The 23,088-nt window shown below is 62.5% G+C and overlaps 1 protein-coding gene across 2 annotated transcripts in view; it reads right to left on the bottom strand.

Annotated features, from left to right (window-relative positions):
* Nucleotides 1-23,088, bottom strand: part of ZC3H3 (zinc finger CCCH-type containing 3) — an 88,353-nt gene that overhangs the window by 15,246 nt on the left and 50,019 nt on the right. For both annotated transcript variants that reach the window (XM_072745754.1, XM_072745755.1), the window contains exons 5-9: nt 11,321-11,505; nt 6,291-6,333; nt 6,046-6,207; nt 5,873-5,942; nt 3,628-3,759 (exon numbers count right to left, since the gene is read on the bottom strand). In XM_072745754.1, the coding sequence (XP_072601855.1) occupies nt 3,628-3,759; nt 5,873-5,942; nt 6,046-6,207; nt 6,291-6,333; nt 11,321-11,505 (592 nt within the window). The remainder of the gene's footprint in view (nt 1-3,627; nt 3,760-5,872; nt 5,943-6,045; nt 6,208-6,290; nt 6,334-11,320; nt 11,506-23,088) is intronic.

Consider the following 23,088-nt stretch of genomic DNA (forward strand, 5'->3'; position numbering starts at 1 on the left):
CAACGATCAACAAGCACATGAAAAGGTGCTGCAGGATCCCTGGGTGGCGCAGCGGTTTAGCGCCTGCCTTTGGCCCAGGGCGCGATCCTGGAGACTCGGGATCGAATCCCACGTCGGGCTCCCGGTGCATGGAGCCTGCTTCTCTGTCTGCCTATGTCTCTGCCTCTCTCTCTCTCTCTCTCTCTCTGTGACTATCATAAATAAAAAATAAATAAATAAATAAATAAATAAATAAATAAATAAATAAATAAATAAATAAAAAAAAAAAAAGAAAAGGTGCTGCGTCCTTAGTCTTTAGGGAGATGCAAATTGAAACAACTAGATACTCACTAGGACCCCTATTAAAAAGGGGGGAGGTGGGGGCAGCCCGGGTGGCTCAGCGGTTTAGCGCCGCCTTCAGCCCAGGATGTGACCCTGGGGTCCCGGGATCGAGTCCCGCATCGGGCTCCCTGCGTGGAGCCTGCTTCTCCCTCTGCCTGTGTCTCTGCCTCTCTTTCTGTGTCTCTCATGAATAAATAAAATCTTAAAAAAAAAAAAAAAGGAACGGCCAATAAATGCACAGTGTTCAACCTCATTAGCTGTCAGAGAACGCAACATGAAGCCACAGTGAGCCCGCCTGCACCCCGAGAGGCTGAGGTCATGGGGGCAGGTAACGAATGACAAGTGCTGGCAAGCATGTGACAGAACAAAAGCGTCATTGGCTCCTGGCGCCCCGTAGTGAGGCTTACCTACAGCCGCCAGGCGACCCGGCAGCCCCGCCTGCAGGGGTCTACCCCAGAGAGACGGAAGCCTGTGCGCTCACCAAGATCCAGTCAGACGTCCACACACGGACCGCTGACCACCGAATGAGCACAATGTGGTCTCTGCACACACCGGAGCACCGTTCAGCCACCACGTGGGAAGTAGGCCTGGCGCAGACCGCGACTGGATGGCCCTCAGAAACCAGTTAGAGAGGCGGGACAGCTGTGCTGCGGGACTCCCGTGGGGGGCACTCCAGAAAAGCCCAGCGCACGGAGGCAGGGGTGGATCACTATGTCTGGCTGGGTGGGTGTGGGGGGAGCAGGTGGGATTGAGCACGAAGGGAGCAGAGGAGGGCTTGGGGTGATGGACGTGTTCCAAAACTGGATGCCAGGGGTGGCTACACAGCCCTGCCTGCACCGTGAACCGGGTGACACTGAACTGGACCTCCACGAGGCTGGGCTCTTTAAAACTGGCACCCGAAGCAGAGAGGAGAGAAGGGGTGTCCCATCCGCAGTTCTGGGGGACAGGGTCCACTGTGTGGAGGAAGCCAACCCAACGACAGCTAACACTTGCCCAAGGCCAGCTCAAAAGGCAGCAAATGAAGCCTTCATCGCCCCCATCCCCTCCTGCAGCAGCGACTCTCATTAGCCTAATTTTACCCAAAAAGCAGAGGCCCAGAGGGGTGAGGTAACAGGTGTGCAGTGGACCTCACGGAGTGGGGACCAGGTTCGGTGAGGTCTGAGCCCCTGCTCTGGGGCCTGAGGAGGACGGAGGAGAGTCTTTGTGGCCTTGGGACGGGGCAGGTCCGGGAACAAGGCCACAGGGGGAACGTTCTGGAAGGACCCAGCCCACAAAATGCAGGAAGGATTTCAGCTGAAGGAAGGACATCACAGGCGAAGTCAGCAGGTGATGACAGCCACGGAAACTCGGCCTGTGACCCTGAAGCCAAAGAGTGATGTCCAGAGGACACGAGAGCTTCAGTGAGGCAGGGCGAGCTAAGGGACAGGAGTGGTCATGAAGGGGGCGACCCCAGCAAGTCAGTGCATGCCAGGAGCCCCACTAGCAAGCAGAGCACCCTGCACAGGCCGTGCACTGACGTGCAGGAGATGGACAGACAGGGAGGCCCGCTGAGGCACAAGAAGAGCGCACGCTGGGCACCAGCAGGGCCGTGGCCAAGGGCTGAGTGACTCCCACAGGCACACGGGCACCCCCCAGCTCTGTACCCCCGCGGCCTGCGGCATCAGGTGGGCCAGAGTGGGAGGAGTGCCTGCCACACACATGGAGGGCTGCGGAGCGCTGACCTAGACGGTGAGCGCGGCGGGCTGTGGCCCCCCATGCACAGCAGGAGCCCCGGGTCCACGGCACACATGCCTAGACAGGGAGGAAGGGGTGCCAGGAAGGAGAAGGGGGCATGCGAGACCCCCCGGGGTAGGAAAACTAGCAGGTGACAATGCGGTCCTCCCGAGTCTCCAAGTGTCTCCTTCAACACAGGCATCACCTAGAGAGGGGGCCAGCGCAGCCCCAGCTGACACCCCATCAAGTGGCTACGGGGGGCACGGTCCTCGCTGGGATGGTGGAGAAACAGCCCAGGGCAATGCCATGTCGCCTGGCGTCAGGCCCCCCAAGGGAAGGACAGCGTACTTGGCCACGTGTCCTGGGCAGCTGCGGGACAGACGGGATGTTCCTGAGGGAAGGACAGGAGACGGCCCAGGGGCCGGGGCCAGCGGCAGGTCCCGCGGCACCGTGCGGCCCCCGAAGACGGAGAGGAGTGCAGACTTACTCCTAGCCTAAATTATTCACAAGAAAAGGGAGCGCGCCTCTTTAACAAGCCATGGCTTTATGAAGCAAGGTTAACAATTTCACTTGATTCAGTGGAATATTATAAACTCTCTGGGGCCCGTTTGAGGACTTGTACATCAGGCACAAGGCGACGACTCAGCACTTTTTATATTATTTAGAGAATAAAATTAACCCTCGCCGGCCCAGGCCGCTGCCTCCCCTCCCGCTGGATCTGGCCTGCTCAGCGCTTTCCCCCATATATAATTACAAGCCGCTATCCATCATGTGGCAGCCACGCAGCGCCAACACGCCGAAAGGGACGCAGTAAGCACTTCCGCTAATAGAAGCAGAACTTAAATATCACTTTGATATTTTCATTTATGCTGGAATATCTTACAATGATCACGCACAGCCTGCGTGGAGGGGTCCCGCCACCCCACCCCCGGGCCCCACTTCACTGGGAGGGCCCCCTGCGGGGATCTGGGTGTCCTTCATGGTGACCCGCTGGCTGCGGGTCAGGCCGCCAGGTCTGCCAAGCCTGGCCGGGCCCAGCCCATCTTCGTGGCAGGAGCGAGAGGACGTGGGGGAAGAAAGGGCCCGGGCCCCATGGTGTGAAGTGGGAGTGGGTGGGGGTGGGTCGACAGGGTGCCCCTGCTCAGGCCCAGCCCTGCCGCCCTGCCCACTGGGGGTGCCCAGGGAACCCGATTCGGACTGCAGGCCCCGCGCCGGCGAGCAGCCTCCCCCTTGGGGCCCCTGAGACTAAAGAAGCCCGTCCTGGGGTTCCCAGCCCAGGGCCCCACCCGCAGGCGGGGGGTTGGGGGGTGGGGATGAGGAGGGGCGACAGCATCCCCTCTGGAGAGCAGGACAGCAATTATGCAGGGAAGGAGCCAGGCGCTCAGCTGTCGGGAGCTTCCCACCACAGCAGCATTCTCGTAGACAGGTGAGGGTGACAGGGGGCCCTGGCAACCCAGTTCCCTAATTCCCTTCGCCCTAGCCCACTTCCACCCCCATCACCCCGTCGCTAGAGCTCCAAGGAAGGCACTGAGGCACACGACTGGCCCATTGCTGGGGGCCCGGTGCTGCCCACGGCCCACCCCTGCCCCTCACCTTTGCGCCCAGCGGGCAGTAGCCTTTGAGGAAGTCCGTGCAGACCTCAGCCTTCCGGGACACGTAGACATGGCTGTAGGGACAGTTGCTGTTGCTGCAAATCCCCTTCAGGAAGTAGGAGCACACAGGCATCTGCGGGGGCCAGAGGACCGGTGGTGAGGGTCAGCAGACTCCCGTGGCTCCCTTTGGCACTGGGAGTGGCACTCCCCTGCCCAGTGCTCTCCGGCCCCCACCTCCCTCCAACCCTGCATCAGGAGCCTGTACCTCGCTGACAGATAAAACACCTGCACTCGAAGGACCTGCCGAGGGTCCCAAGGCCAGGCATGAGCCACACAGAGACTGGCTGGAGACCCCCACCCCCCAGGGAGAAGGGGGCACCCAGTGCTGGCCCGCAGGAGCGCAGCCATCAGGGCCCAAAGGCACCTGGGCCATGCCAGGGGAGGGCTGCCCACCCGAAAGGAAGGTCCTCAGTTTCCCCAGAAGGCAGGGCACACGCGCCCTCACAGTCCAGGTGAAGATCCCCCTGCAGATGGCTCAGGTCCAGGTGTCCTATTACCTGCTCTGAGACTGCCCAGTTTCCAGGCAGTGGGGCCATGGAGGGGTTTGTGTCTGGAAGATATGGGGACAGAGCATGGGGGCTCTAGGTGGGGCAACAGCCTACAGGGCCTGGACACCTGGCAGCGTCCATGGGCTGTGACCTGATTCCACCCAGGGAAGCCTAGGGATGGACTCTGGGTAGGCAGGGAGATGCCCTGGAGCAGCCCAGAGGGTCGTTGACCACAGGCTGGCATTGTGCAGGCCTGGCAGGGGGCCCGGCTCCAGTGCCCTGGCCAGCAGGTGGGCCCTGGGCACAACTGGGTGGGGAAGGGGACACAGAGAAGGCAGCCTGGGCAGGGCCCCACAGCCCAGCAGTCCCTGGCCCCCGGGCTGGGAGAGAGAAATGCAGCCCACGTTCTCCCCACTGGAGGAAACTGAGGCCTGAGAGCCAGCAAGGAGGGCTCTCTGGTCTTGCCCACCCTGACCTCTGCAGCTGCCACTTTGCCAGGCGACTCTCCTCTGGGGCCCCTTTCTGGGCAACCCCCGGGCCGTCTAGTCAGGCCTGTTACCCCTGCAGGAGCCCCTCTGGGAGCTCGCCCTCTTCCCCTCTCCGCTGCTGGACCCACCCCTCGGGCACCCTGCGGCGCCCCTGGGTTCAGCTCCCCCTCACAGGTCCACACTGAGCTTGGCCGGCCCGCCAGGGGCCCCACGCCAGGGGCCCCACACCGGGGCTTCCAGGGCAGGGCAGAGGGGAGGCCAGGGTGGGGATGAGGGAGAAAGCAAAGAAACAAAGGGTGATTTAACGTGCAAGAGTTTATTTTTAATTGTCTTTTAACTGCAGCGCACAGGGGAGAAGGGCTGGCCCGTTTGGGGCTGGCGGTGGTGCGGCTGCAAACAATTCCCTTAATGTGGCTTTTGATATAGAGCCCAAATTAGCTCTAATAAAAAGGGATAATAAAGCCAACTCTTACACCAAACGGAACTCCTCCTAGCTGTCAGCACGGCCGTTATCGAGAGGAAACTGCATTCTCATTTCAATTAACCTTGTTTGCACCCACCACGTCCACACAAATAACAATAACATTAATTCAGGGCGCGAGTGCGGGCGTCCACATTAGACAGCTCAGAATGTGCACCGGCTTCGGAGCCGGAGCTAATGAACCTGAAACTCGACGTGAATTTCCAAATTGCTCACAACAGAGTTTCGAAGCTCTATTAGGGAGAAAAATGCTGATTCTTTTCAAGTTCCTCAAGGGGAAAAGCTGTTGTAGCGGCAGCCTTGGCCCGATCCCGCCTCCCCTAACCCTGCCGAGGCCCCAGAGTGGGGGCGGGTGGCAGGCAGCCCAGCCAGCACCGAGCCCTCGCCTCGGGGCTCCCAGTATGCTGGTGCCCGGGCCCCAGCACCACCCTGGCCCCCTGCCCCGGTGTGGGCGCTGTGTGAGGGTCCCCACGCTCACAGCGCTGGGGGGAGGGCCTGCCACAGAGGGCCCGGCCGGGCGCCTACCTCTCCTCCCCCACCCTTCCAGCACACCCTGCCTCACCCCGCCGCCTTTCACCCATCCGGGGCTGGATCTCAGGCTGGGTGGCAGCTGGGGGCTGCTGCCCCTGGGCACATGGTAGGGGTGGCCACGCAGCCAGCTCCCCGCCGTAGCACAGCTGCAGGGCAGGGCCTGTGGGAGGCTCGGGGGGGCGTGCCTGGGGAGCTCACCTTCTCCTTAGACACGTGGTGGGAGAAGGGGCACGTCCCATCGGTCTTCTTGCATGTGCCTCGGAGAAACCTGTGTAAAGGGGGGAAGAGGGCCAGAGGCGCTGGTGAGCCCAGGGGCAGGGGGCCTGCACAACCCCTGCGGCGCCTGCCAGCCCCACGCCCCAGAGGCCCACCTGGTGCACACAGCCACCTTGTCGGGGTCGTGGATGTAGGGGCAGTGCTCGCCGTGGTTGCACCTGCCGAAGCGGTTGTAGTACATGCAGTACTCCTGTCGCTGCTTCCGCCGCCGCTGCCTCGCCTGCCGGACGATGGCCAGGCTGCGCTGGACGGCCCGGCTGAGGACAGAGGCGGAGGTTCATGAGCCCGAGGGACCCCCTCACCAACCCGTGAGCCCCAAGCCCCACCCCGAGGGACATACCTGGCCAGGGAGCGGCTGCAGCTGGTGGTAGGGTCCAACCGGCCTGTGGGGAAAGAGGCCAGGTCATGCCAGGTGCACAGGCCCCAGGTTCTCCCGCTGCCCGCCGAGCTGCTCAGAGTAAGCCCTCTCAGGGTCTCGGCTCTCACCTCGGGCACTGCTGACCCCTAAGGGAAGCCGCCTGCCCTCCCTTCGGGCCGGGTGGCATACCCTACTGAGACCCTGCCGGCCCCCACCCCGTGCAGAGCAGCGACCCGTCCAGGGGCCAGATCTCGCTGCTGCCTGGTGGCATCGCCTCGAGACAGGTGGTCCCAGGATCCGCAGATGGTGGGGGCCTCCTTGCCACCTCCCTCTGCCAGGGGCAGGGCCCAGGGGATGTGAGTGGGGTCCAGGAATGCCACCTAGCTTCGTAGTAACCAGTAACGATTTCTATGTGTTGATGGGATCATACAACAAAAACGTAATAGTAAGTACGCAGCTGCAAAGCCTGAGGTCCTCACTCCCAGGCTCTGGGGGCTACGTGCTGACTCAGCCTACACAGACCCCACACAAGCACATCTGGCTCTGAGGCCCTCACGTACCATGGCACGTGCCTATTCCTCAAAACCCTGAGCACGCAAACCCATCAAGTTCTCTCTGAGGTCGCTGACTGGCCCAAAGGGGAGGTGTTCATAAAATGGGCAGTGGTGACAAGTGAGCAGGTGACAGGATGCTCATAACGGGGGCAGCTGGGGGCCATAGGGCACAAGGGGCCGGGGGGCAAGGCTTGTCCTGAGTGGGAAGGGGAGGAGTCCAGGCCAACGTGCAGCCCCTGACCCCCGTCTTAGGCCTGATGTCTCTGCGCCCCAGGGCCAAGGTGGGCAGGTCGGGGCCAGAGCCTGCTCAGATGGTCATGGAGGCCCGCGGTCCCCCCCGCCCCATACACGCGTGAACCTTCTCAGACCAGATCCAATTTCCCACAGGCAGCTGCTGAAATGGATCTGGTGGTAAGAGGCAGAAGTGACATCACTCAGAAATTCTAGGGACCTGAGGCAATGACAAAGCATCCCGGGCTTCAAAAGGGATGTCCCCAAGCTGCCTGGCCCTGAGCCGCCCCCATCGGAAGTGCATGGAGGCCCCTCCCTTGACCTCCCCAAGACGACCTCTGCCAGGGCCCAAGCAGCTCAGTGTCCTCTTCTGAGCTCCAGGCCTGTCCACGCCCAAACTCCCCCGCGACCCCCAGGCCGGACCGTCAGGCACTCCCTCCCACATCTAGCCGCTGCCCAGTGCCCTCTGGGCCGTGCCCTCGGGCCGCTGTCTGCCCCTCTCTGAGCCTCAGTGTCCTCCAGCCGAGAGGACGTAGCTCCAGGGCTGAGCAGTGAGACCCCGATGCGGGGAGAAGCGGGGCAGCCCCAGGCCACCGTGTGGTCCGGGTTCCCGAGCCAAGCCGGGGACACCGACCGGGGGTTCACACGGGAGGCCATCCAGGTGGCACGTGGTGCCGCACACCTGCCAGCCCGGCTCGACGCAGTGTAATCTGATAGCTGCCGGCGAGCGCGGCTCCCGGGCTGTCACCCAGGCTGCCGGTGCCGCTGTGGCGCCATCTGCTCCCGCCAGGGACCGCTGTCAACATGTGTCTGCCTGTCAGACTTGGGCCCCCAGGCCTGGCCTCTGAGGGGGTGGGGCAGGGGCAGGTTTACTCCCTCGCCGCCAGTTTGCTCTTAAAAAATGCCAGTGTGGGGCTCACAGTGGGAGGCAGCTCAACTGCTGTGCGGTGTTAAAAAATGCACATAAAGTAGCTGGCTGGAAAAGAGGCCGCGAGGTGCTGGGGGTGCTACAGGGTTCAGCTGCTGCTCCAGAGAGCGTGCGCCGCCCGCTGCCCGGGGATCTTCCCAAAATAGACACCCTCGCCCCGCCCCCAACCCTGCCAGTCCCCGCCCCGCAGCGCCTTGCCCTTCCCAGGCCAGGAGAGTCGGGGCTCTGGGGTGCGGGGGAGCAGCGGGCAGATCTGCAGCCCCAGGGTGCCCCGGCTCCACTCACCCGTCCCAGGCAAGACGGAGTCCGGGGAAGAGGACCTGGAAGGGAGGAGGCGGGGGGGGGGGGGGCTCCTGTGCCCTCTCATGCCAGGCTGAGTGACCTCTCAACACACAGGGCAGGTCGGCAGGTCACAGATGAGGACATGAAGCACAGGGACCCATGACCTGCCAGGGCTGTGTGGTGGCCAGCGAGTCGCAGGGAGCTCACCACAAACCTGCGTCCCTCTGGGGCCTGGGGGCTCACGACCAGCCCGGGGCTGCTGCTCCACTGTGGGGACCAGTGGGCTCTTGGGGCCGCGATGCACACCAGGCCCAGGGGAGCAGGCATTGCAGCCCACACGCTGGTGCACAAGGGAGGGGCACCCTGGTCAGGCCCTCTGGTTGGGAAGGTCTTGGACCCAGAGCGACCCTTGTTCACAGGGCTAGGGGTGGGGGGCAAGGCTCTGCACCTCCCTTCCTGCCAGCCCGCCCGCATGGCTCAGGTACCCCACCAGGGGCGGGCACTGTCCCAGGGAAGCCCAGCAGCCAGGAGGAGCCAGGAGGACAAGTCAGGAGGAGCAGAGGTGGAGCCCCTGACCTTCCAAGAAGGGCTGTGCTTCCTTCCCCAAGTCAGAGTTCTGCTGACACCAGAGAAGAAAATTTATTCCTTTAATTATTATTCGTCTAAGCAAGCCGCTGGGTCAGTGGGCACTCCCGCAGCTGGGAAGCACCCACCTTCCTCACAGCAAGGAGCCAGCCACCCATGTGGGGGTCTGGGCGGCTGGAGGCCGGAGGTGGTGGGGTGTCTCTTGGGCTCTGGCTCACACTGGGGACAGGCCACCCCCTGGTCTGTGTTCCCAATCCCACCTCCCTGCCCCTGCCTGCCCTGAAGTTGGGAGGGCTGAGCCCCGGGACTGGCCCCCAGCAGCCAAGAAGGCTGGTCAGCAGGGCAGACAGCTGCCACCTTGCAGGGGCCTCCTGGGAACCCACCTGCTTCTGTGGCCTGGGTGCTCAGGAGGGACTGGAGGCCAGGACACGGTGCTGTGCTGTAAGGGGAGGTCAGCGTTGTGGGGGAGGGGGCTTGGCAGCCAGGCCCCCACAGGCTTGTGCTGGGAGAGAAGGACGGAGCGCTCCACGACCCCGATGCTGGCCCACCTGCTCTCTACCCTGAGGCGGCGACAGCAGCATCGGCCTGGGCTCCCCCAGCCCTGGCTCTCCTCCCTTGTACCCTCCTCTCAAGCGGCTGCCAAGTGGTTCACATGGGCCTCCTCCTCTGTCTCCAGGTGCCTCTCCTCCCACCGCAGACCTAAGTGGCCAGGCGGGGTACAGCCCCACCCCAAAGGCCTATCCAGCCCCCTGGAGATCAGAGTCCATGTGGAGAGACCCACACACAGCCCAGGGCACATGGGCAGCGGGGCCCTGGCAACGGGCCCTGGCGGCCCCAAACCATAATCCACCTCTGGGTCCCTGCATGTACAGTGTGAACCCCAGGGAGGAGTCCCGCAGACCTTATCACTGGGGCGGACAGGAGGGAAGGGTGCTGGAGGGGCTGCTGTGGCCTGTGACGTGCTGGGCTGAGGAAATGTCAGCAGAATGGGCATCCCCAGTAAGCTCCATCCAGTCCCCACACAAGGACAGCAGGGACAGAGCCTGGGTCCTGCCTGCTGGGCTGGCTGTGGGGTCAGGGGTGGCAGGTGGGGGCAGACAGAATGACGACTGGGAAAGGCCAGCTCGTCTTTCACTAAGGAGGCCCAGGGGGAGGCTGGGGTGAGTCGGTGCAACCTATAGAGAAGCCCCATCAGCTGGGGCCACCCAGAAACACCCTGCAGAGAGGCGGCCCAGAAGCCCTCTCTGGCTCCATCAAGTCCACACACCAGCCTGGCTAGGGACGCTCTGTGAAGGACCAACAGCAGCGTGTGGGGCCTCACAGACCACGAACACCGATGCCATGGGCCTGCTGAGCTCTAGGGTCAGAGGCTCAGAGTGGGGCCTGCTGAGAGGAGGGGGCCGTCTGCTGACCTTGGGGCTGAGTCTCATGAAGGCCCCGCGAGGAAGCGCAGGCAACGCTCTGCACCTGCTCCTCCACCGGGGGACCTAGCTGAAGCCAAGGTGGAAGGGCCCTTAGATGACACAGCCCAATCCCTTGAGAATGGGACGGAGAAATGGAGGCACGGAGATGGAGCAGAGCCATGGCCTTTTGGGCCCCCAGTGCCTTCCAGGGGAGCCCGGCGCCCCCAAGCCTCCCTCCCTCCTCCCAGTCCCACAGAGGCCCCGGGGACACAGCCGGGCAAGGGCTTTCAGAACAGGACCCCAGCCTGCAGCTGGCCCCAGTGCCCCACCTCTGCCCTGGGCCAGGCCTCCTCTCCCTTCCGCTGGGTGGGGCAGAGGACAGGGGCAGCTGGGCCTCTGCAGGCCCCATACTGCCTGCAACCTCACCCTTTTTTTCTTGACAGAAAAGGATAGGGATAAAATTGGACTGAAACCAAAATATTTTCTAGTTAATTTGTATAATAAGTGAATCCAAAGCATTTCCTTCTCCTCGGCCTGTTTCCCCAGGCCGCGGGGGCACGCGCGGTGGCGGTGGCTGCCTCCAGACACAGTTGGGAGGCATTGCCAATGAGATTAGGGGGCGCCGCGGCCCCAGGTGTTCCCTCGCCAGGGCCGTGTTTACGATACCTGGCTCATCTCCTTTGTCCAGGAGCAAAACATGGAAAATCTCGGCCTGCTCAGCCAAGCGAGAGGCGGCACGCTGGGGGGGGTCCCCAGGGGACGCAGAGGCCGAGAGGCCTCCCCATGCATCCCGCCTGCTCCAGCCGCCCCATCAGCTCCGGCAGGGACAGCCACAGGGGACCTCCCGCCTGGCCCGGGGCCCTTGCGGGGAGCAGTTTCCCGCGTCAGCCCCCGGAGAGCCCTAGGCCCGCCTGCCTCAGGTCATGGTCAAGCCGCCGCTGCCCGATCCATGACATCCATGATGCAGGGTGGAGGTGGGGGCGGGGAGCGGGGAGGTGGGGAGTGGGCCCCCACCTTGAGCAGCCTCACCTGTGCGCAGGAGGGGCCTGCTACCGTCCCCACTGGGCCGGCTGTAGGTCTTGGAGAGCTTGTTGGCCGACACCTTGTACAGGACCCCTCCAATGCAGCGGTAGCCTCTGTTCCGCCACCGAGGAGAGCCGGGCTGGGCCTTCCCACCCGCAGCAGCGGGGCGCAGGCGGTTCAGCACCAGAGACCTGTGGAGACAGGGAGACCCCGTTGTGGGTGGAAAGGGCACAGGTAGGGCACAGGCTCCCCACCCCCCCAGCACATACACCCCTGGTACATCCCTTCCGGCAGGGCCTCTTGAGAAGGCTCCGCACAGAGGCTGGTGTTCCTCACCACTGCCCACCTGCCCCACCTGCCCCCAGATGCTGCCCCAGCACACACCACCCTGGCCTTTGGGACAGCGGATGCTCTGGCATCAGCAGGCTCTACTGCCTGCCCCTCCGTCCACCATACGGGAGCCCAGCATCGAGTGGGAGGGGACAGCCTCACAGACTCCCACCCAGGCAAGCTGTCTGGGGTAAAGGCGAGGTGCCTTAGCATCACGGGCTGGAGGAGGCCTGGCACAGCCTTTGGGATTAGCTCAGTGGGTAACCCAGGTGGTCATCTGCCTTCTGCCTCCCTCCAAATTCTCCTCCAGCAGGGTCCTGGGCCCTATCCTGCCAGACACCTGCACTCCCCCTCTTTGCCAGGAAGCCAAGGGCAGGGGGGTTGGGAGGAGGCCCCAGATGTCCATGCTCAGATGCCCCATGCAGACAGCACGGCTGCAGTGGGCAGTGGGTGTGCCCAGACAGCACCAACCATGGGCGTGCAGCTGTCCTGGCTGACCCCCTCCCCACAGCTGTCACACGGGCAGGCTGCCACTGCAGTGAGGCGACAAGGCCGTCCCACTCGGGTGCCTGGCGTGGAGACCAGTCAGCTTCATGACTCCAGAGGGGCGTGAGGCCTTCCCCTCAGGACGTATTTCAGCGATAATTTGTTTATGCAAATTGACCTTAATTCCATATTAGTTCAGATTTGCTCATAATGTTATTACTACCGAGTGTACACGCTGCACCCCACCGGCAAACCTGGGCCTGTGCGTGCTGGGGCCTCTAAGCAGCGGGAGGGGCAGGGCGTGATGAGAGCAGTCCTCACCATAGCCACCACCACTAGTGGGACCCGGAGGGGACCCGGCCGAAGCAGGAGGGTGGTCAGGTCCAGTGCAAGTGTCACGCACCTAACCTTCTGGGCTCTCTGTCCTCATGTCGCAGGCCTGATGAGAGCACAGACACCCCCAAATCCCCATCTGGGGCAGTAGCAGACCCTTTCCCGGGCACCCAGGGATGGGGAGGAGTGCCTCCATACACGATCTGATGAGTGCAGGAGGGACAGGACAGGCCTCGGGGCACCTGGGCACACAGGCTGGTGCTGCAGCACACCCCCAGTGACAGACTCACCCAGCAATGAGGTACCGGAGGTGGAGCAGCCCTGCTCTTGGGCGCAGCTGCCACCCCGACCCTGTGGCCCCATGGCCCCCTGGGCCTTGGTCTCTCTGCAAGTTGGGGGTGATGGCTGCCAGCCCAAAGCCTCTGAGGGCATGTTAGACAAACCCTGCGCAAGTGAGCTGGGCACTGGGGAGGCCCAAAGCTGCAGTGTAAGGACAAAGTCCAGGCAGAGACGGACACCGCAGCTGTACGGCACTTAACCCAGCTTCCCTTAATTAAAATTCAAGTTCACAAACACCAATCTTGGGGAAAAGTCCTGCCAAGGGACCCCCGGCTGGCCTAACTCGTGTTGTCCATGCCCAACAGGCTCCAGCTGTCCCCACATAGGGCACGTCTCGGCAGGAAGAGGTGAGGTGGGGTGGGTGGGCATCCCCTGGGGGAGGCAGACAGGCTTTCAGATTTTCCTCAGACCCTGGGACCCCAGCTCTGCCCACCTAGGTCCCAGAGTATCTGCGTGTCCAGTGAGGACCTGCCTCAGTCCCTTGGCTCGCTCAGAGGCCAGGCCAAGGTACGAGGAGGGTGAGGCCAGACAGGGTCATCATCTGTGCCAGCCCCCACTGCAAACCCTGTGGTGAGCCCTGGGGGCTCAGCAGGGGCTCTGGAGCCGCTGCACGAGCTGTGGTCACTGTCCACAGGGCAGGGCTTGGCCAACTGAGAGCTGAGCCTAGGGCCAGGGGCCACCAGAGCTCGCTTAGCCAGAGGGCAACAGGCCCCCTACAGCCCCGGCCCCCAGCCCCATGTGTCCAGAGCCCTCAGGGGTCTCACCACCAACGAGGCAGCTGCTCCTTCATATGCCACACGGGCCAGGGGCAGCACCGGGAAGCCTCCACTCCAGCAGTCCTGGAGGCTGAGCGCAGCAGCAGCAAGCCCAGCCCGTGCACACAACACATGCATCTGTCAGGGCCAGACTCCAGACCTCCCGACAGGCCCTGCAGCCAGAGGATGCAGCAGCCGCTTACAGGAACAAGGACACCACTCTTAGCTGCTTCTGCCCTTGGGGCATGGACCCTCCTCTCCTGGGCCCCTACCCACCCCCTATGTGCACCAGAGGATGCCACAGAGCACAAGGACAGGCCTGTACCCCACCTAGCCACCTGGGCACAGCATCTCAGGACCCCACATGCCCCAGAAACCTAGTCCTTCAAGGGGTGAGGAAGCTCACCCGTGGGCAGGTGCCCCTGGCTGAGGCCAGACAGGGACCTGTGGAGATGGAGGCCGGCAGGACCTTGGTTCAGAAGGAACTAGAAGCTTCAGGACATATTATGTTCTGGCCCCAAGGGTGGTCCCATCCAGGCCCACCCCACAGCTCTGACATACAGGAACCTCAGTCTGGGGCTGGTAATAGCTCACCCCAAAGAACGGGCTCCAGGGACGCCCTCCTGACTCCCAGGCCAGGGACTGGGGCCACACGTCGCCAACGCACCTCTGGAGAAGTACCCTTCATGATTTGTTTTGGCTAAAAGGCTTATCTCAGGTGACACTTCTCTCCCGGACATTGTTGATTATTCCCACAGTTATTTTTATAGATGAATGTGACTAATAGATCTGTCTCCTACTCCCACCAAAAACCATGCCCCTGGGTCTTAAGGCAATTACAGGATGATCGTAGACTACAGGGGGCGGCGGGGGGAGGCCCAGCAGCTCTTCTGTTCTGTCCTGGCCCAGTGTTTACGGTCTATGCACATGCACCTACCCGAGGGACCCCGGGAACAGCCGCGGGGCCCGCAGCCTCCAGGGGCACAGCCAGGAGCCCAGTGGAGCCGCAGGGGCTACTCAGAGGATGTGGATGCACCCACGGAACTCGGGGGGGGGGGCTGGCTAGGACTGCAGAGGGGCCCACCTGCCCACGGCAAATGAGCCCCGCCTGCAGCCGCGCAGACCACCTCTGCCCTTCCCTCACCCCTGCCAGGCCGGCTCGCTGACTCGGGACCTGTGGCCAGGCGGGCGCCGAGCGGGCAGGGGGCTGCCTTGTAGCCTTTCATTGCCGTGGGTGTCACAGCACTCCGGTAAATTGTTACCCTAATGGAGAGGACAGGCTTTGGAAACCAACTGTATTGAGAAGAGGGGATAAAATTAATGAGATAATAGCCGGGCCAAGGACCCGGAGAACGCTCCTGCCCTCGCCGCGAGGGCCCTGTAATTCCTTTTCTACAACAGGAGCCTCAGATCTAAAGGCTTCTCCCATCCGTCCAGCAGGCCCACGCCGCCAGGAAATTTCATTAACGCTGGAAAATAGGAAAGGTATTAAGCGTGGATAATGAAGGCCAGGGAGGGAACCGTGCCTTAAGATAGTCCTCTTTCTCGCCTTTGTAATGGGAGGCATGAACTTTCCCTTCAAATCCATTTCTAATCCATTTGAAATACTACAGCAAATTATCTTTCCTTCAGCCCGAAAGCGGCCAGCCAATTTACTCCGAATAGAAGTGACAATGCCCCAGGATTTATCACCATAACCTTGACTACACCAGGGTGAGGGCTGGGCCCCCTCACCCCCCCGGGGGGCACGAGGAACGGGTGGGGGGAGATAACATTTTAAATGAATAGCAGTGGTAATGGGGAGACAGACACACACACCACAAAAGTAGGTTTAACAGGAAAAGCCATCCACGTGGCCAGGGCCCGGGCGGCAGCCGGCAAGTCCGGCCCGTGGCTGTGAGGTGCTGCGGGTGCCAGGCAAGGGCGCCCAGGAGGGCGGGACGACGTCGGGGTCTGGGCCAGTCGGGTGGGCACGGCGCGGGCCTGCTCACCCAGCGAGCCGGGGCCCCGAGGGCCGACCCGCACCCTCACACGCCTTCCTCTGCGGCAGGGTGAGCGGGCCCCGAGGCGCCCCGGGCTCCACCGCTCCCAAACCCAGCTGTGCCAGCTGTGCCAGCTGCACCAGCAGCACCGGCGCCCTGCCCAGCCTGGGAGCGGGACCCGCCGATCAGCAGCCCCTCCCCTCCCGACGCCCCACAGCAGGTGCCGCGCTCTGCTCCCCCGACCCGGGGCTGAGGCCAGCCAGCCCCCTGGGCCACCTCGGGTCAACTCCGGGGAGAGGTTCGCTCCTGGCCAAGGGCACACGCGGGTGCAAGTGGGCGGGGGGCAAGGGAGGTGGCCCCAGTCCCTAGGGGGCCCTGGGTAGGGGAGTCCCAAACTGGAAGCTGGCCTGGATGCCCAGGCCTCCTCACGGGCGTTGGCGATGGCACCTCTACACAAACCCCGCTCAGGCCGCCCTGCACAGCAGCCCCCACTAGCTCGCCCTGAGGACACAGCACAGGGTACCCGGTCCCAAGGCTCCCATCACAGGCCATGTGGACCTGGAGAGGCCGGGACAGACCTACAGGCAGGACCAGCGGGACCCGGTGGCCACAGTGAACCATCAGGCATACAGGTGGTCTGTGGGGGGTCCCTCCCAGCCCCTCCGGGACGGCTCCTGGACCCTGCATGTCCACACTGTCTGCTTCCCGCGTTCCACACAGACCCCTCCTGTCCCCTCCCCTCCCTGGGGACCCCCACCCAGCCAGCGACTGCAGTCACCGACGGAACCTACCACACCGAAGCTCTCGCTCCCGAGGCAGGCTGGGGGCCCACCCTGCTTCACAGCTCCCTGGAGAGGGGTCTGCACCTCCCTGTCCCACTGGCTGATTTGAACAGCACGTGGGATCCAGTTCTGTCCACATTCCACTCGCACTCTGCAGCAGCCCCCACACCCCTCGAGGGGAGGTCTGTGAGGAGACCCCGCAGGCTGGGCTGTCAGGCCCTCCTGGGCCACTGTCCCCACGCGCCCTCCGGAGGCCAGGACTCCAGCGCCACACTGGACAGCTCTGCTTCCCAGGAAGTGCTGTGGTGCCTCCTTGCAGGGGCCTCTGCACGTGCAGACCCTATGCCTACTATGGGGGTCATCCCAAGATTAGGCTCAGACATCAGGTCCTCAGGACGCCTTCCCCTATGTCCGCCCCCCGCAGCTCGTTGTCACAGGCCCCCAGCCCTGGCACAGGGCACTAAGGCACCCTGGAGCAGCTGGGGCAGTTTACTGCGGTGCCCCTGACCCAAGGCCATGCTGGTGTATGGGGGCTCTGTTGGCCTGAGCCAGGTGCTGCATGGGGTCCTCTTGGGGCTCACGTCAGGTGAGAGACGCAGAGAGGACACATGTGCCAGGGCAGGCAGAAGGGGCAGGAGGGGCTCCGGGAACAGAGCAGCCTGAACACACTGCTGGAGGACACACATGGAGCCTGGACCCCTGGAAAGACCCTGGGGCATGAACGCAGTGGGTGGGTGGACCAAAGCTGGGAGGCTACGGCCACTGTCCAGGGCTGCGGGAGCACAGGTTGTGGATGACAAGACCCCAGGCCGCGGGTGCAGTTGCTAGCAGAGGGGCTCAGCCGGGCTCCTGGCCAGAGCTTGACCTCCAACCCCCATTGGCTGGGCAGGGTCAGTGCGTGGCCAAGGACCCAGCAGCCTCTAGGTCAGGCCATGCAAGCCGTGGTGACCGTGCAGGAGGCGGGCAGGCTGGCTGGGGAGCAGAGAAAACAACCGGGGAAGCATTTTTCAGGAAATGGAGCACGGTTCTGCGAAGCTTCGAGGCGAGCGGGGAGTGCGCCGTCAGCAGAAGCGGAGTGCCCGGGGGAGGCGGCTCTGCACAGCGAATCCCAAGTAGGTCAGGCTCAGCCGCCACCGTGACAGGCTGCAAAGTGCTTAAGTGGGCTTTCCACGGAAACGCTGACGGGCGCCACCTCAGCTCAGCTCGGAGGCCGTGGGTGTGCACCCTCATGTGCTGCCGGGGGTCAGCCCGCAGCCCATGCCCGGTGCAGGGGCGGGGGCCTGGCGACGCGGGGCGGTCTGCAGGGAGGGGGGCCCACGCAGGACCAGCAGGGTGGAAGGGGAGAGGACAGCCAAAGTGCAGGCCTAATGGAAGAGTCTCAGAAACAGGGCTCAGTGGTCGGGGACCCCACACGAGGCACAGGCCTCAGGACGACCAGGGCCACCTGCTCTCCTAAGACCCTCCTCCACCCCCACAACTGGCTCCTCCAGGTGTGGCCCACAGCCAGCTCCAGGGGACTGCCCCACTGCTCCTGCTGAGTCAGGGCTGGGGCTCACGCCCGGCTGTGGCCATCACCCTGCAGCTGGCTATAGGTATTGACCTCCCCACCTGGACTCGGGCCACCTTGGTGCAGGGGCGAGCTGAGTGCTCGGCCTCCTGGGCACATCTCACAGGAGACTATGGGCCTGGGTGGGAGCTGAGGCCTCGGGGGCTGGGTGACTTGGGGGTGGGCTTGCCACTGGGCCAGGACATGCCCACAGTGGAGGCCAAGCACCTAATAGTGGCCCTGGAGGGTGGGTGGGGGTGGGGTCTAACCTGGAGGGCCACCCGAAGGCTTCAGCACTGAGGCTGCCGCTCCATCCCGAGGGACCCCCGCCCCCCCGTCCCATGGCTCCCCAGGAACGAGCAGAAGTGATTCAGGACGTCCCTGGCCAGCCAGCACGCTGGCGGGCAACACTAATTGTGCTGTGCCCCCATTACAAATGCCGCGGCTCCATTATGAGGGGCTGGGACTGTTTTATGTGCTCACATCTATTCAATTGGTATTTCGATCAATGGATGCATTACAAGCTTTCCCTTTAAGAGCCTAATAAACAACAAGATGGAAAGTAAAATTCTCCATAAAATGACACTTTTAAAAATCCATTTCAGCTGCAGCTACTGGTGTTCTGTACGTTAGCTGCAAACACCACGTATTACTGGGCCTCAGGGGCCCCACGGTGCAGGGTTCAGCTGTCGGGGCAGAGGGCAGGCGCCCGGGCTGGGCCGCTCGGGACAGGGCCCTCTATCCCCTGCACCTGGGCATCACCCTCCGGGCTGGGCTCTCAGCCTTGGCGCCAAGGCAGCTACTGAGGGGCAGGGCTGGCCCCACCTCTGCTCCCTTGCCCACCCCCAATGTCTCTCCCTCTCTCTCTTCGGACAGCACCCCCCTGCCCCCCTCACCCCTATTCACTGTGCACAGCGAGTCCCCACTGACCATTCCTCCAGCCCTGAAGTGGCCCTTGTCCCCACTACTGCATCTGGCACAGGCTACATGTTAGGGACTAGGGACGAGCCCACGGAGGAGCAGAACTCAGCTCCTCCCACGACTCTCTGGGAAGACCTGGCAGGTCATGACCCCAGCTGGCTTCTGGCTCCTTGGTTGACAGTCCCCAAGGGAGCCCTGTGTGAGCCGCCTGGCCCACCCTGTCCACCACCCTCCCGACAACAGCCCAGGAACAAGGTCACCCCCAGGGACATTCAAAACATGCTGAACCTCAATCCTCTCTCCACAGCCCCCACCCCCAGCCTCCAGACCCCGAGCTCTGTACCTCTGAGCCCTGGGGACACTTCCCCAAGGCTCCCTCCTCAAAGCTGGACCTGCCGAGGTAGTCTCCACCTCCAGCCTGTGTCCCTGGTGAGAGCTGGGCTAGGCCTCCTCACACCCCCTGCTGCCTGTACACTGTCCACACAGCGACCCCTTTCCTGTGCCCTCCCTGTGGGGGCCCCTGAGACCTAGGCCAGAGGGGGCCCTTGCTGAGCTCTGGCAGCCAATGTCTGCCATCCTCCCCTCGGGACAGGTCTTCTCAAGGCCCCAGTGAGCAGCCCGGTGTCCTGGCCTCCTTCAAAAGGCCTCTTCTTGCTTGCGTGGAGGCTCCTGCCCTCACACCTGTGCTCTCAACCAGGATGTCTGCGGGGCCTGGCCCCTCCAGACACAGCCGCTCCGCCCTCCCTCTCTGGTCCCCGGTGCCCACTCCACTGTTCCAGGCAGGGGGCCCTAGCTGCCTCACCCCCTACCATCCAGCTCCATCATTCCCAGCACCACAGCCCCCCTCCCGTGGCCACAGCACACCCTCCTCACCCCCAACTCTCACACGAGTTACGCCCGCCCCTCTGGAGACGCCCTAGGACACGCACGCTTGCCCAGTCATGAAGGGGCCCTAGCATCTGCAGAGTCGAGCTGAGGGGCGCAGGAGGGCGGCTCACACCAGAGGCATGTGACAAAGTGAAAATGTAACAAGAGCCACACAGAACGCATGAGTCCTGGCGCTCATCATGCTAAGGAGACGACCAAGCAAGGGGATGGAAGAGCCAGGGGCCCCCACCCCGTCACCACCTTGCAGAGTGGACCACATAGCACGTGTGGCCCGGCTCCCCCAGAAAGGGACTGGTGTCCCCAGTGAGCCACGCAGCTGGCACAGACAGCAGGAAAAGGCACGGGCTCAGCACTCAAAGGTCCCGAGAGTCCGAAGGTGAACAGCCCAGCTCGCGGTGAGAACCCGGCAGAGCCAGCACCCTTCCGGGACCCGGCAAGACCCGGCCGCGACATCCAAAGAACAGCAGCACCGACTCACCCTGACGGAAGCCCGTGGTCGGCGCACCCAGCGGCCGTGCAGAAGCCACGGGCTGGCAGGTCCCTGCGCAGCCAGGGGGAGAGAAAATAAAATGCAATTCGGCCGGTTTGGAGGCTGATCGGCTGGGGAAGGCTGAGAAACTGAGCCAACGTTTCTAACGTTCACCTGGAAAAACAAATGTTCAGAAGCAATGAAGACAATACAGGCCAGGGGTAAGGACCTGGGGTCCAGGAACAGCACTGTCTCCAGTCCCCTGGACGCTAGCAGGGCGAGCACTCATGTCAATAAGCACGTCTCTGGGGTGCGTGGCCAGTGAGTTGGTCAAGCGTCCCACTGTTGGCTTCAGCTCAGCTCGTGATCTCAGGGTCGTGAGACACAGCCGCACATCAGGTTCCACACCGGGCGTGGAGTCTGCTGGAGATTCTCCACCCCCCTGCCCGTCCCCACACTCTGCTCCCCTCTATAAAAAACAAAACAAACCACACTCCCGCAGCATGGTTACAGCCAGGGAGCAGCAGGTGCCGGTGAGGCCACGGGAGGCCAGAGCGCTCTCCTGCTGAGGACGTGTGTCTGAGGACAGTCACAGTGGGCGCCAGCCTCACTGCTGCAGTGCAGCACCCCCCACCCTCCGATGGAGCAGGTCCACAGCAACGAGGGCTCCAAGTCAGTGGGCGACATGCCCCACAAGACAAGGGAGTGGCAAAGACTAGAAATACTCCCATCAATGTGTCATTTAGCACAGCGACTGAACTGCCCACACCTTGAGGGTAAAGTACAGGCTACTGCTACCCACAGTGACCCCCTTGGACCTGGGCAATCTCGGGGTCTCGGCCAGCTTGGGCTGCTGGACAGCACCCCAGACGCAGCCAGCACGGCTGCTTGCTGACAAGGCCTCTCCTTCCTGCCGGGCAGGTACCACCCCGTGCATGTCCTCACGAGGGGCTCCTTCTGTACGCCTGCAGAGAGAGCTCAGGGTCTCTTCCTCTGCTCCTAGGACTCCAACCCTATCAGATCAGGGCCCCATTCCAGAGACCTCATTTAACCTTGCTTACATCTGGGAAGGCCCCATCTCCACACACAGCCCCACGGGGGGCAGGGCGAACATTAGACCATTCGGTCTAACAAATGGTGAGTAAATGAGGTTAGACACCAGACGGGATCAACTGTACGATTCCATTCACTGAAGCTCAAGGACCCGAGGCTGAGCCGGTCTACACCAACAAAGGCCAGAGCAGTGGTCATCTGTGGGATGAGGTGGGGTGGTGGGGTGCTGGGGGCACCCGGGGGAGACTCGGGGGCAGGGCTGGATCTGCCTGAAACCCCCTGCCTGACGGGGGGTGGGGGGGTTGACAAAAGAAAAAATCCAGAATGATCACTGAAGATACAAACTGTGATTGTTTTGCAAAGGGAAAATCAAAGGGGAAGATCTGTGCAGAAAGCAGGGTACGGGACGAGCATTTGCACGCAAGAAAGGTGACATTTGCAAATGATGGAAAAAGCCTTGAGACAACCAAATAACTATCAAACAAAATTAAATTTGAACTTTAATCTTATACCACATCCCCAAATAAATTCCAGGTAGATTAAAGTTTTAAATGCAAAACTCGAAACCTTAGCACTAGAAGAAAATATAACTGAGCTCCTATAACCTTGGGGTGGGGAAGGCTGTTCTAAACAATCAATAGACTAAGTCTTAAAAAACTGACGGACTGGAGTACGCAGAAAAGCAAAGAGGTCCGCTAAGAATCCTCATACACAAAACTGGAAGGCAAAATTCAAGCTGAGAAACAATGGATCGTCTCTGATAAAACAAAGGGTGACACCCTGAATACTCAAGGGTCTTGCGAACTTGTAAGAAACAGGCCGAAGGCAAACGAACAGTAAACAAAAAAGGTTGAACTTGACAAAGAATATGAATGAAAATAAATCAAAACTGGACAGCATTCTCCTCCACGAAGCTGTGGCAAAGTTTTTGGCAGTGGCCGCTGCGAGGGCTGGGAGGGCTGCGGGGGTGACCGCTGGGCCCTGCCCCAACACCCAGAACCGGGCTGAACAAAAGGATGATGGAGAGGCACAGCTTCAACTGCCAGGGCCCGAGGGTCCCACCGGGACATCAGGCTGTGTCTGCCCAGCTGGCACGTCACCTCCTCCAAGAAGCCTTCCAGTCTGCAGAGCAGGGTGCGGGTGGCGGCTGAGTCTGGCAGCAGCCCGCGGGGTCCACTCCCCCGGACTCAGGGCGTTGACACGCACCCGAGGCCCTGCCCGCACCAGGTGGCTCCCCCGGCAGGAGGCGGGGCTGGGGTGGGCGGGGCGGGGCGCGGGCGGGGCTGGGGTGAGCGGGGCGGGGCGCGGGCGGGGCGCGGGCGGGGCGGGGCGCGGGCGGGGCGGGGCCCAGCCGACCTCCTGCCGCCGGCCCCGCCCCCCGACCAGGCCCGCCTAGGGGACCCGCTCCCGTAATTTATGCTCCCCCGCCTATGCTTTATGGCTTTCTTAATTCGGCTCCTGCTACTATTAATGTAGTTAATGCTGAGATTATATCTATTTTCTGGCGACAGGCGGTGATTTATTCAGGCCATTTTTCCGGTGGAGGCTCCCACGCTGTTAAATCAAGTGCTTGCCAATTAAGTGCTGACTTGGGAAGTGGACGCAATCTTAACAGACATCTAACCGCAAATTAAACCGGGGCTCCTCGCTCCGGGGAGTGGGCGGGGCAGCCGGGAAACCTTGCTGACTTGCAGGAAAGTCACAGGAGAGCCAGAGCACTCCCTCCTGGGGCCGGCGCTGCAGGCCCGTGGGCCGTGGGGCCGTGGGGCCGTGGGGCCGTGGGGCCAGGCCAGCGACGGGGAGCTGTGGGAGGGCAGGCAGGGGTCCGCCGGCCTTCCCCAACCCAAGACGTAACACCGAAAACAAAGCACCTCTCAGACAGCCCCACCA

Source organism: Vulpes vulpes, unplaced genomic scaffold, assembly GCF_048418805.1.
Source record: "Vulpes vulpes isolate BD-2025 unplaced genomic scaffold, VulVul3 u000000671, whole genome shotgun sequence".
Lineage (NCBI taxonomy): Eukaryota > Metazoa > Chordata > Mammalia > Carnivora > Canidae > Vulpes > Vulpes vulpes.